Genomic DNA, 14,030 nt, shown 5'->3' with positions numbered 1-14,030 from the left:
GCAGGGGTGTGGAATTCGAACGAGAATGGGGGGCATGGAACTTGAAGGGGAGGGAGGGGGTCCTGGAACTCAAAGGGGAGGGGGGAGAGGGGGTCCTGGAACTCAAAGGGGAGGGGGGAGGGGGCCTGGAATTCGGAGGGCACACAGAGAGAGAGAGGTAGGGAACTCAGAGGGGAGAGAGATGGAGGGAGGGGGGCTCTGGATATGGGTGGATGGAGGAGAGGCCAGGGGAGAATGCAGAGTTGATGCACATGTAGGGGGGGAGGGCAAGGGACAGAGGAGAACTGCTGCACCACGATGGATGGAGGGGGCAGGGGAGAGATGCTGTACATGGATGGATGAAGGGGGCAGGAAACAGAGGATGTTTGCTGCATATGGATGAATGCAGGGGAGAGAGCATAATTGGTGCACACGGGACACACACTACACTCTCTCACTCACACAGACAAACACACACATTCTGTCTGTCTGTCTCTCTCTCTCTCTGACACACACTCTTTCTCTCTCACACATACTCACACTCTGACACATACTCATTCACTCTCTCACACATACTCTCTCCTAACAGTTCCCTTAAAAACATAATTGCCATTAGAGGACAACCTTGCTAGCGCCCGTTTCATTTCTTTCAGAAAGGGGCCTTTTTTACTAGTATTAAATAAAAATGTGATTTTGATGAACCCTTGGATACCTTAGATAGAATACTGTGATACGGAAAATACCAGAATACAGAATGCATGGGATAAAAAAGGCTGAAAATTTTCAGTGTGCAGGGTTATGTAAAGTAAGTTTTACATGTGGAACACTGCTATTATAAAAATTGCACAGGTACATACACCCATAAAATGTAGGTGAATTAAAGCATAGTGTGTACTTTTATAATATGTATGCATAAGTATTGCCAGGGGTGTAGTTGAGCAAATTGAGGAAGAGTTGCGATATATGCATGAACAGATATCTTTGTACCTACCTTGGAGCAGGTGTTAATTTGAGTAAGAGCATTTGTGTACTACTGGGAATAATCCTAGAACCTTATTTTATAAAGGCACATGCCTATGTTGCCTTTATAAAGCAAACAAAATATGGTCAATTCTAGGTGCACAATGATAATTCAACTCAAAAACCACCCAGATATTAAGAAATAAGTTATAAAATTCTGTGGACCATCATATAAGGATCCCCTCTAATTCTTCAAGGAGAGATATCCAGAATATAATCATATGTCTGTATCAAAAACTTTCAAACAAGCAGTGCAATCATTCAAACAAACAAAAATTACTTAGGGGTTCCTTTACAAAGGTGCACTAGTGTTTTTAGTGCACGCCAATGATTAGCATGTGCTAAATGCTAGAGACACCCATAGAAATATATGGGTATCTCTAACATTTAGCGAATGCTTATTTTTAGCGTGCACTAAAAACCCTAGTGCACCTTTGTAAAAGGACCCCATAGCTTTTCTTTGAGAATCTAATTTGAAGTTCGCGTCAGATGCCACAACTTTGCAATCTGCTTACAAAAATATTAAAACTGGGCTCACAAACAAAACACACTGACAAAATTGCAGATACAGACTGGTTTCTTCAATCTCAGTGTTATATGCACTTCGTCTTTTATGACTATATATCTGGTCATAGGCGCCCAGTATAAGAGTCTTGGGGAGGCTAAGCCTCCCCTGCTGCAGCAGGATGGATCAGCTGTGGAGTCCCACTGCTCTGGGGGGGGGGGGTTTAAATTGTTGATTTACCTCCATCCTCACAGCAGGAGCTGCAGTGAAAGCCCATCTCTAGCCTTGGGTAACCAGTTGTAGAAATTGGTTTATGGTTTAATTTGTTTACCTTACTGCTGGGAGAGCAGGGGGGTTGGCTGGAGGTGTCCTGGGTTGCCAGGGAGATATTTAACGAGGATGACTTCCTGACCTGCACATGAGCAGTTCATACTAAAGAGACTTGCACTGACACCTGAGGACAGATAGCAGTAGAATCGGATACTGGGCCAGCATGATCAGAAAAAGTCACCAGCTAACAAAAGTAGAAAAGATCATTTTATTTTCATTATAGTGTTTGGAATGTGTCCACTTTGAGAATCAGGTGCTCAACATTAAAAGTTTATATTTATTTACTTATTTATGGCATTTTATCCCACATTAAACATGAATTAGGGTGTTTTGTGGCTCTACATGAGAATTGTGATGATATGATCCCTTGTTTCATATTGTTGACGGTCTGCATTTTCCGTATGGGTGGTATATTGGTGTATTAGGTTCTGCCCAGTGTAATATTTATGGTACAGTAAGGTTCTGAGTGCATTTTTGCACAAGGTTGTGCATAGTGTTTTGCAGTTGAGCGATTGTGGTTAGAATATGCTTTGAGCAACCACTTTATTCTTTGACATATGATACATATCTAATATCTAAATTTAATAAAATGTATTAATTGTGACTTTTATTTTTATTTATTTATTTTTTCTGTGTGTTATCAGACAATTATGGATTTATGCTCCACCCCTGGCCCCACCCCTAACCCTGCCCCCTTTAGCCTCCCCAAACAATTGGGCCACGGACTGCCTATGTATCTGGTTAAAATCTTGGGGAAACATTGACATTTGATGCTGTTGGATTTGGATGGTCAGGTCTGAAGTGATCACTCCCCCCAACCTCATTTTCTTCTAGTATTTCTGGAAAGAAGAAGGTAATTCACTACAGGTAAGTCATGGCAGTTAAGTAATCTGCTTTTCCTCTACTTGCTTCAAGTGTGTCTGAAAAACAGGGAGGCGACATACTGCAGGTAAGTCATAGCAGTTCCGTATGTCAGTCTGTGCATTTGACCTGACCTGCAGGCAGGGAGACAAACGTGCTAGGGAGTCAGGTGCACTCTGGAGGTTTAGCACCCAGTCAGAACCAAAGCTGGAGTTCCCAGCTGGCCTGTGCAGTGCACATGGAATAAGGCCTGGTCAGCATTCTGTTTTGGTGGGGTAAGTGCCATTTTGTTGCACTTTGTGCCAAAAATACACATGAAACATGCTAGGTCCTTTATTTCCACTTCCCTCTGATGGGGAAGTTCATGAAGGCTATATATCTACCCTCGGGCATGGTAGGGCCTGTGCAGCTCCAGTTCTCTACTGAGTTAATATTTGAATAGAGACTTGTTGACCTGAACATGTATACCCTGGAGGAAAGGAGAAACAGGGATGATATGATACAGACGTTCAAATATTTGAAATGTATTAGTCTGCAAACGAACCTTTTCCGGAGATGGGAAGGTGGTAGAACTAGAGGACATGAAATGAGGTTGAAGGGGGGCAGACTCAAGAAAAATGTCAGGAAGTATTTTTTTACGGAGAGAGTGGTAGATACTTGGAATGCCCTCCCGTGGGAGGTGGTGGAGAGGAAAACGGTAATGGAATTCAAAAATGCGGGGGATAAACATCAAGGAATCCTGTTCAGAAGGAATGGATCCTCAGAAACTTAGCGGAGATTGGGTGGCAGCACTGGTGGTTGGGAGGCGGGGCTAGTACTGGGCAAACTTCTACGGCCTGTACCCTGAAAATGGTAGTTACAAATCATGGTCAGGTATACATATAAAGTAGCGCATACGAGTTTATCTTGTTGGGCAGACTGGATGGACCGTACAGGTCTTTTTCTGCTGTCACCTACTATGTATGTTATTATCACGTATAGTTGCTAATCATGATGCTCAAAGAGATTTTCCCATTGTTGCTTATCAGAGAGGATGGAATATTGGTGAAATAGTGGCTCTCAAGACAGTTTCACCTTCTGTGAAAAACTGCCCCGGACATTAGAGATCTGGTCAATGTTCCTGGTGTAATACTATGATAGAGGGTATGGAATGAAAGATACCAAGGGGAGATTACAAGATATCTGTGACACAGACCACTTCATGTAGTTCTGCCTTTGCTATTTATGCAATACTGTGCCCCTGCCAGAAGATGTATATTGGGTAAAAAAAAGCAGATAATTAGGCTAAGGCTGAATAAATATTGAAGCTGCTTGATTACAGAAGCCTCTTTAGCTCCCTAAGTTTCTCACTGGCAAGAGGTTGGACATCGGGTGACAAAGATTCAGTGGCAGATTATATACTGGATACCATCTTCTCCATTGGGAGGTGATAATTAAGATACATACCTGTACAAGGTATTCTCCGAGGACAGCAGGCTGATTGTTCTCACGACTGGGTGAGGTCCACGGCAGCCCAGATGATCGAAAATCTTCCTAGCAACAAAAGTTTGCAAAAGCCTTCGAGCGCATGCAGGCAGGCGTACCGCATATGCGCGGCCATTAGCTTCCCGCCCGTCGCGCGAGAGTCCCATTAGATCGATAACAAAGCAAAGAAGGAAAAGACAACGCCAAAGGGAAGGAGGGCGGGTATGTGAGAACAATCAGCCTGCTGTCCTCGGAGAATACCTGCTACAGGTATGTATCTTCATTTTTTCCGAGGACAAGCAGGCTGCTTGTTCTCACTGATGAGGTATCCCTAGCCCCCAGGCTCACTCAAAACAACAAAGAAAGGTCAATTGGGCCTCGCAACGGCAAGGACATAACAAGGATTGACCTACGAAGAAACATCTAACTGAGAGTGCAGCCTGGAACAGAACAAACATTGGCCTAGGGGGATGGAGTTGGATTCTAAACCCCGAACAGATTCTGCAGCACCGACTGCCCAAACCGACTGCCGCGTCGGGTATCCTGCTGAAGGCAGTAGTGAGATGTAAATGTGTGGATTGATGACCACGTCGCAGCCTTGCAAATCTCTTCTATAGTGGCTGACTTCAAGTGGGCTACTGACGCTGCCATGGCTCGAACACTATGAGCCGTGACATGACCCTCAAAAGTCAGCCCAGCTTGGGCGTAAGTGAAGGAAATGCAATCTGCTAGCCAATTTGAAATGGTGCATTTCCCGACAGCAACTCCTCTTCTGTTGGGGTCGAAAGAAACAAACATTTGGGCGGACTGTCTAAAGGGGCTTGTCCGCTCCACAGAGAAGGCCAATGCTCTCTTGCAGTCCAATGTATGCAACTGACGTTCAGCAGGGCGGGTATGAGGACGTGGAAAAAATGTTGGCAAGACAATTGACTGGTTCAGATGGAACTCTTAACACCACCTTCAGCAGGAACTTAGGGTGAGTGTGGAGGACTACTCTGTTATGATGAAATTTAGTATAGGGAATATGGGCCACCAAGGCTTGAAGCTCACTTGACTCTACAAGCTGAAGTAACAGCCACCAAGAAAATGACCTTCCAGGTCAAATACTTCAGATGGCAGGAATTCAGTGGCTCAAAAGGAGGTTTCATCAGCTGGGTGAGAACGACGTTGAGATCCCATGACACTGGTGGAGGTTTCACAGGGGGCTTTGACAAAAGCAAACCTCTCATGAAGCGAACAACTAAAGGCTGTCCAGAGATAGGCTTACCCTTTACACGTTGATGATAAGCACTAATTGCACTAAGGTAAACTCTTAAGGAGTTGGTCTTGAGACCAGACTCTGATAAGTGTAGAAGGTATTCAAGCAGGGTCTGTGTAGGACAAAAGCGAGGATCTAGGGCCTTGCTGTCACACCAGACGGCAAACCTCCTCCATTTGAAAGAGTAACTCTTTTTAGTGGAATCTTTCCTGGAAGCAAGCAAGACTCAGGAGACACCCTCAGAAAGACCCAAGGAAGCGAACTCTACGCCCACAATATCCAGGCCATGAGAGCCAGAGACTGGAGGTTGGGATGCAGAAGCGCCCCCTCGTTCTGCGTGATAAAGGTTGGAAAACACTCCAATCTCCACGGTTCTTCGTAGGAGAACTCCAGAAGATGAGGGAACCAGATCTGACGCGGCCAAAAAGGAGCTATCAGAATCATGGTTCCGCAGTCTTACTTGAGTTTCAACAAAGTTTTCCCCACCAGAGGTATGGGAGGATATGCATACAGAAGACCCTTCCCCCAATGAAGGAGAAAAGCATCCGGCGCTAGTCTGTCGTGGGCCTGAAGTCTGGAACAGAATTGAGGGAGCTTGTGATTGGTCTGAGTGGCAAAAAGATCCACTGAGGGGGTGCCCCATGCTTGGAAGATCTTGCGCATGACGCCCGAGTTGAGCGACCACTCGTAAGGTTGCATTATCCTGCTCAACCTGTCAGCCAGACTGTTGTTTACGCCTGCCAGATACGAGGCTTGGAGAAGCATGCAGTGAGCGCAAGTCCATAGCCACATCTGGATGGCTTCCTGACATAGGGGCGAGATCCAGTGACCCCCTGCTTGTTGACGTCGTACATGGCAACCTGATTGTCTATCTGAATTTGAATAATTTGATTGGACAGCCGATTTCTGAAAGCCTTTAGAGTGTTCCAGATCGCTCGCAACTCCAGGAGATTGATCTGAAGACCTGATTCCTGGAGGGACCAAGCTCCTTGAGTGTGAAGCCCATCTACTTGGGCTCCCCACCCCAGGAAAGATGCATCCGTTGTCAGCACTTTTTGTGGCTGAGGAATTTGGAAGGGACGTCCCAAGGTCAAATTGGATGACCGAGGGGGTAAAAGGGGCAATCAAGGAAGACAAAGACGTAGCGGAGAGATTGAATTAATTCTTTGCTTCGGTCTTCACCAACGAAAATTTAAGGTGGGATACCGGTGTCGGAAATGGTATTTCAAGCTGACGAGTCAGAAAAACTGAATGAATTCTCTATAAACCTGGAGGACGTAATGGGGCAGTTCAGCAAACTGAAGAGTAGCAAATCTCCTGGGCTGGATGGTATTCATCCTAAAGTACTGATAGAACTGAAAAATGAGCTTGCGGAGCTACTGTTAGTGATATGCAATTTATCCTTAAAATCGAGCGTGGTACCGGAAGATTGGAGGGTGGCCAATGTAATGCCAATTTTCAAAAAAGGTTCCAGGGGAGATCCGGGAAATTATAGACCGGTGAGTCTGACGTCGGTGCCGGGGAAAATGGTAAAGGCTATTATTAGAAACAAAATTACAGAGCACATCCAAGGACATGGATTACTGAGACCAAGTCAGCACAGCTTTTGTGTGGGGAAATCTTGCCTGACCAATTTATTTCAATTCTTTGAAGGAGCAAACAAACGTGGACAAAAGGGAGCTGGTTGATATTGTATATCTGGATTTTCAAAAGGCGTTTGACAAGGTACCTCATGAAAGGCTACAGAGGAAATTGGATGGTCATGGGATAGGAGGAAATGTCCTATTGTGGATTAAAAACTGGTTGAAGGATAGAAAACAGAGAGTGGGGTAAAATGGGCAGTATTCACAATGGAGAAGGGTAGTTAGTGGGGTTCCTCAGGGGTCTGTGCTAGGACCGCTGCTTTTTAATATATTTATAAATGATTTAGAGATGGGAGTAACTAGCGAGGTAATTAAATTTGCTGATGACACAAAGTTATTCAAAGTCGTTAACTCATGACAGGATTGTAAAAAATTACAAGAGGACCTTACGAGACTGGGCGGCTAAATGGCAGATAACGTTTAATGTGAGCAAGTGCAAGGTGATGCATGTGTGAAAAAAGAACCCGAATTATAGCTACGTCATGCAAGGTTCCACGTTAGGAGTTACGGACCAAGAAAGGGATCTGGGTGTCGTCGTCGATAATACACTGAAACCTTCTGCTCAGTGTGCTGCTGGGTCTAGGAAAGCGAATAGAATGTTGGGTATTATTAGGAAAGGTATGGAAAACAGGTGTGAGGATGTTATAATGCCATTGTATCGCTCCATGCTGCGACCGCACCTTGAGTATTGTGTTCAATTCTGGTCGCCGCATCTCAAGAAAGATATAGTAGAATTGGAAAAGGTGCAGCGAAGGGCGACTAAAATGATAGCGGGGATGGGACGACTTCTCTATGAAGAAAGACTAAGGAGGCTAGGGCTTTTCAACTTGGAGAAGAGACAACTGAGGGGAGACAAGATAGAGGTATACAAAATAATGAGTGGAATGGAACAGGTGGATGTGAAGCGTCTGTTCACACTTTCCAAAAATACTAGGACTAGGGGGCATGCGATGAAACTACAGTGTAGTAAATTTAAAACAAATCGGAGAAAATCTTTCTTCACCCAACGCATAATTAAACTCTGGAATTCGTTGCTGGAGAACGTGGTGAAGGCGGTTAGCTTAGCAGAGTTTAAAACGGGATTAGACTGTTTCCTAAAGGACAAGTCCATAAACCACTACTAAATGGACTTGGAAAAATCCACAATTCCAGGAATAACATGTATAGAATGTTTGTGCGTTTGGGAAGCTTGCCAGGTGCCCTTGGCCTGGATTGGCTGCTGTCGTGGACAGGATGCTGGGCTCAATGGACCCTTGGTCTTTCCCAGTGTGGCATTACTTATGTACTTATGTCCACCACTGAAAGGAATTGTGAAAATCGGTAGATAGCTGGATTGCATCCTCTAGATCTCCTACAGCCTGAAACCACTGGGAAGCTAGGTTCCATTGAGCTGATCGCATGTGAAGACAGGCCATGGGAGTCACATGGACTGTGGAGGCCATGAGGGGCGTAATCAAACATGAACGCCTATCTCCATGGGCGTCTATGTCCGATAACGGGTATGTGAAGAGGCGGGACAGACCGTATTTTTGAAAAAATGGACGTTTTTCAGCTGGGCGTTTGTTTTTTTTAGTGATAATGGAAACTAAAAACGCCCAGCTCAAAAACGTTCTAATCCGAGCCATTTGGTCATGGGAGGGGCCACGATTCGTAGTACACTCGCCCCCCTGACATGCTGGGACACCAACTGGGCACCCTAGAGGTCAGTGCGGTGGACTTCAGACAACGCTCCCACATGCATAGCTCCCTTACCACGGGTGCTGAGTACCCAACCCCCCTCCCCCAAAACCCACTACCCACAAATGTACAACACTACCATAGCTCTTAGGGGTGAAGGGGGTACCTACATGTGGGTACAGTGGGTTTTGGAGGCCTCCCATTTACCAGCACAAGTGTTACAGGTAGGGGGGGGGGGGTGGGCCTGGGTCCACCTGCCTGAAGTGCACTGCGGTACCCACTAAAAGTGCTCCAGGGACCTGCATACACGCAGGCCTCTAGGACTTGTTGCTGCTATATAACATTGGCACACCAGTTAACACCTGAAGACTAATCTCTCAGAAAACATCCTTTATTGGAATAAGCATGCTTACTCACAGCTAACTGCAGATCAGAGGTTGTGCCCCACTGGCAATGAGTCTCCCTGGTACTGAGATGAGCAGTAGGTCAGAGCTGGCAGAATGGTGTACAATGCCCTCTTTCAGCCACATTCAAGGTAAGAACTAAGTTCTGTAACGTGGCTAACATGTGAAAGGGATCTAAAACTGGCTTACAAAAATGGCCACTACCTCATGGACTACCGGAAACAAAACAGGGCACACTGACCCAGTAAGCAGGGGGAAAAGCACCATGGGAGTACAGCCTACCAACTACCAACATCGTAAGCATTTGCCACATGCTAGTGGAATCACGGAGCCCAATACCCTACACCTACCACAATGCATTGCTGATGTGACTCTGCAGTGCGCATAACAGAAAAGGTGTCACACTCACCCGAGAGCCACATCAGAACCAGGGAAAGGCTGTCACAGGATAGAACACATTCTGCTGTCATGGAGGTGGGTACGGCATTTGAGGCTGGCATACAGGCTGGAAAAAAAGTTTTTAAAGTGGGGTCTTTTTGGTGGGAGGGGGTTAGTGACCACTGGGGGAGTCCGGGGAGGTCATCCCCGACTCCCTCCAGTGGTCATCTGGTCAGTTGGGGCACTTTTTTGGGACCTGTTCGTGAAAAAAAAGGGTCCAAAAAAAGTGACCCAAAATTGCGGTAAAAATGCCTTTTTTTTCAATTATCAGCTAAAGGCGCCCATCTCTCCTCGGCCGATAACCACGCCCCAGTTCCGCCTTCACCACGCCTCCAACACACCCCTGTCAACTTTACCTGTTTCCGTGACGGATTGCAGTTGGAAACGTCCAAAATCGGCTTTCGATTATACCGATTTGGGCGCCCACGGGAGAAAGATGCCCATTTCCAGATTTGGGTCGCAATATAGGCGTTTTTCTCTTTTGATTATAAGCAGGCATATGGCCTGGCAGTCTCAACATCTGCCAAGCTGTGATCTGCTGAGACACTCTGGCCAAGGAAACAAGAGACAGAAGGTTGTCCGCCCTCGCCTCTGGAAGATAGGCATGAGCCATCTGTGAATCCAGCAGAGCTCCTATGAATTCTAGTTTATGAACTGGAAGAAGATGGGACTTTGGGTAATTTATGACAATCTCCAGTAGCTCCAGGAGTTGAATAGTCATCTGCATGGACTGTAGAGCTCCTGTCTCTGGTGTTCTTCACCAGCCAATCGTCAAGATAAGGGAACACATGCACTCCCAATCTGTGTAGCGACGCTGCAACTACCGCCAGGCATTTGGTAAACACCCTGGGCACAGACGCGAGACCAAAGGGCAACACACAATACTGAAAGTGCTGCGTTCCCAGATGGAATCGAAGATACTGCCTGTCAGCTGGCAGTATCGGGATGTGTGTATACGCATCCTTTAAGTCCAGAGAGCATAGCCAGTCGTTTTTCTGAATCATGGGAAGAAGGGTGCCCAGGGAAAGCATTCTGAACTTCTCTAGGACCAGATATTTGTTCAGGCCCCTTAGGTCTAGGATGGGACGCATCCCCCCTGTTTTCTTTTGCACAAGGAAGTACCTGGAATAGAATCCCAGACCTTCTTGCCCCGGTGGAACGGGCTCAACCGCATTGGCGCTGAGAAGGGCAGAGAGTTCCTCTGCAAGTACCTGCCTGTGAGGTAACTGAGAGTTCATCAACTCAGGCTCTCCGTGGATTCGATACTGGGACTTAACCTTCTTGGGGATGGTGAGATTAGAGAGTGGTTTTGTCCAGTTCTTCAGCAATGTCTGCTTAAGGACATTATGGAGAGGAACAGTGGACGACTCCTTAGGTGGTGAAGGATAGTCAAGGACCTCAAACATCTCGGCCCTGGGCTCATCCTCAGATACCACAGGGAAGGGAATAGCCACAGACATTTCCCGCACAAAGGAGGAGAAAGAAAGACTCTCCGGGGGAGAAAGCTTCCTTTCAGGTGAAGGAGTGGGATCAGAAGGAAGACCACAAGAGAAATATCTGGGATCCTCCTCTTCTTCCCATGAGGCATCCTCCTCGGTGTCGGACAAGAGTTCGCGAACTGCAGTCTGAAACCAGGCCCGTCTCAACTCCAAGGAACCACGTCCTCGATGACAACATCGAGAAGTCGACTCCCGTGCCGGCGGCGATGAAGCTCCCTCCAGCGATGTCGACGGGGAGTCGACCTGGGTGGCAGCCAAGGCCGATGCCGCAAGTAGCAATGGCGTCGGGGACCTCACCACAGAGCCAGCTGCCACTTCCATCAATGGTAGCAAGGGCGCAAGCACCCCCGGTACCGGAACAGACTAATGCAGCAGCCCCTCCAGGAGACCTGGGAGAATGGCTCGGACGCGCTCGTCCAGAGTGTCTGCCGGGAAAGGCTGTGGGGCCGGTGCAGGAGTCGGAGGCAGAACCTGTGCAGAGCAGGGAGGCGGTACCGGACTGTCTTGGATGGAGGGTGAGCAGTTCTCCCGGCCAAATCCCTCGACGCCCCGGAGCTCCCGGTACCGTGTGTGGAAGGAGACCAATGCCAATGCTTCTTAGCCTTCGCTCGATGCATGGCATCGATACTCCTCGGTACCGACGAGTAGGACGTGGAATTCACATGCCTCCTCCGGGTCGGGTCCGAAAGTGGTTGGTCCTGATGGGCCTGCACAGCAGGAGCCTTCGAGACAGGCGGAGACCCACTCGATGGCTCACTGCTCCCAACGTGTGGTGGTTTCCGGACAGCTATTACCTGCTCTCTCGATGTCGATGCCATCTCCGGTGCCGATGTCGACGCCGCTGACCTCGGTACCGCTGTTGATGCCGAAGTGCCCGGCAAAGCTCCAAACAGACGTTCCCGCTGAGCTTTTCTCAACGCCTGTCTCCGCTTTTTAAGGCTAAGACACAACTTACACGCGTCTGGGTGATGGTCGGGCCCAAGGCACTGGATACACCATGAATGGGGATCGGTACCTGAGATTGCCCGGCTGCACCGACTGCACTTCTTGAAGCCGCTGGGAATCCTTAATGTCATGGACGGAAAAATAGCGGCGGCAAAGTCAAAGTTCTCGATGGTGCCAAGAAAAAAGGGCACAAAAGGGAGAAACGCGGACGTGCGGCCCAGCAACGAAACGAAACTTAAGCAGGGACCAATGCTAAAAACCTTAAGGGAATTTCTTTTTTTTTTTAACATAAAGAGCTCAACAGAGCACAATAAAAGTAAATGAAGAAAAAACAGCGAAAAACTCGAGAAAAAAAGAAAGTCCTTTCATAGGGGCACAGAGAGAGACGGAAAAACAACCACTCCCTACCGCGGAAAGAGAAAAAACTAATGGGACTCACGCGACGGGCGGGAAGCTGATGGCTGCGCATGCGCGGTGCGCTCGCTCGCACACGCTCGAAGGCTCTAGCAAACATTTGTTGCTAGGAAGATTTCCAATCATCGGGGCTGTTGTGGACCCCACCTAGTCGTGAGAACAAGCAGCCTGCTTGTCCTCGGAGAACATGATTATCAACTGGCATACCAAGAACAATACTGGATTTATACTTTAAATATGCTATAGTCCATTGACTTAAATGACAAACTGGAATGGCGTTTCCCACAGTGGGAGCAGAGCTTAACCCCTTCAGCAGCCATCAAATACAGAAAACAAAACATTTACCCCGCACAGAGCGCTGTCAGCGGGAACCTTCCCGGAGGAGCTGGGCACCACTCTCACCTCAAGAGACCGAGTCAAACGAGCTTCGGTCAAGCTGAACTGAACCAGGAGGAGAAAGCTTCTTCTTTTTTTTTTTTTTTACTGTGAGGAAAGTTAGAGGCAGGCAGCCACAAAGGAACTCTGGGAGGAGGGGGAATGGGGTAAGGCAGGGACAGGGAAAACCAAGTATGCCTTTAAAGTGGGCACCACTAGCCACAACACCACCTGTTCTACTGGCAAAGCACAGGAGCCACCCCAGGCAGAAATCCAGGAGCCGAGAAAGTGACGTCCACACCTGCTGGGAGACAGAGATATACTGAAGGCATAGAGGGCTGGGCGTCCAGGAACACCATGTGTTTTCAGTGTTCTCTATCTCCATCTGCTGGTAGGCGGATACAACCCATCAGTTAATGGATCCATCTGCTGTTGATGACAAGGAAAGTTTATATAAACTCCAACCACCATTTCTAATGGTATGAATGATTGATAGAGTTGTTTTGACGCTTTTGTAAGCAGATTGCAAAGGTTCTGCTTCTGTTGCAAAGTACAAATTGGATTCTCAGGAAAAAGCTAAGTCATTTTTGTTGGTTTGAATCCTTATTTAAAAGTTTTTTGATGTGGACTTATGATTATATTTTGGATATCTCTCCTATAACTTATTTCTTTACATCTGGGCAATGTTTTGATTTTAGCCTTTATAAAACAGACATAAACTAGGTGCATTAAAAAATTTTTTGTAAGCAGCCTGTTATAAAGGCACCCCTGAAATGATCATATAACCAGATAAGAGAATCAGCAATTTTTCTGAGTTTTAATTCCATAAAAGTCACAAGAACTGGAATAGCTTCTTTGTAGTACAAACCTGCTGATTCATCACAATCTGAACAACCATGTCTCTCTTGTCAGCAGGGCTGATCACAGCATGAGAAGGGACCCGAGCAAGGTGGCATTTTAAATATTCTTCAGCATTTGCACGAGTACCATCAGGGCACAGCAACATAAAGTCTCTGGATTTCAGATTTTGAGCCCAGGACGCAGGGTTTTTTCCTGGAGAGACAAATCTAGGCATTGCATAATCAGCAGAAATATTAATTCTTTACTTTACAAAGCATTTAGTTATTTTGCACATTGATCAGAATTATGAGTTTAACCCACAACTTAGCAACACAGTAACATTGACTGGAAGAGACCAAAACATGGCTAAGTAAGGCT

General features: G+C 46.8%; 1 protein-coding gene across 4 annotated transcripts in view; it reads right to left on the bottom strand.

Moving 5' to 3' along the window:
* The window catches only part of TF (transferrin), a 642,048-nt gene that overhangs the window by 98,077 nt on the left and 529,941 nt on the right, over positions 1–14,030 (bottom strand). For 3 of the 4 annotated variants that reach the window (XM_030215724.1, XM_030215726.1, XM_030215725.1), the window contains one exon: positions 13,681–13,865. The exons of the other annotated variant lie outside the window; for it this stretch is intronic. In XM_030215724.1, the coding sequence (XP_030071584.1) occupies positions 13,681–13,865 (185 nt within the window). The remainder of the gene's footprint in view (positions 1–13,680; positions 13,866–14,030) is intronic. 4 annotated transcript variants of the gene reach the window in all.

Source organism: Microcaecilia unicolor, chromosome 10 (assembly GCF_901765095.1).
Source record: "Microcaecilia unicolor chromosome 10, aMicUni1.1, whole genome shotgun sequence".
In the NCBI taxonomy this organism is placed as follows: Eukaryota; Metazoa; Chordata; class Amphibia; order Gymnophiona; family Siphonopidae; genus Microcaecilia; species Microcaecilia unicolor.
The sequence above is the reverse complement of the archived record's forward strand: the minus strand, read 5'-3'. Positions and strand labels throughout refer to the sequence as shown.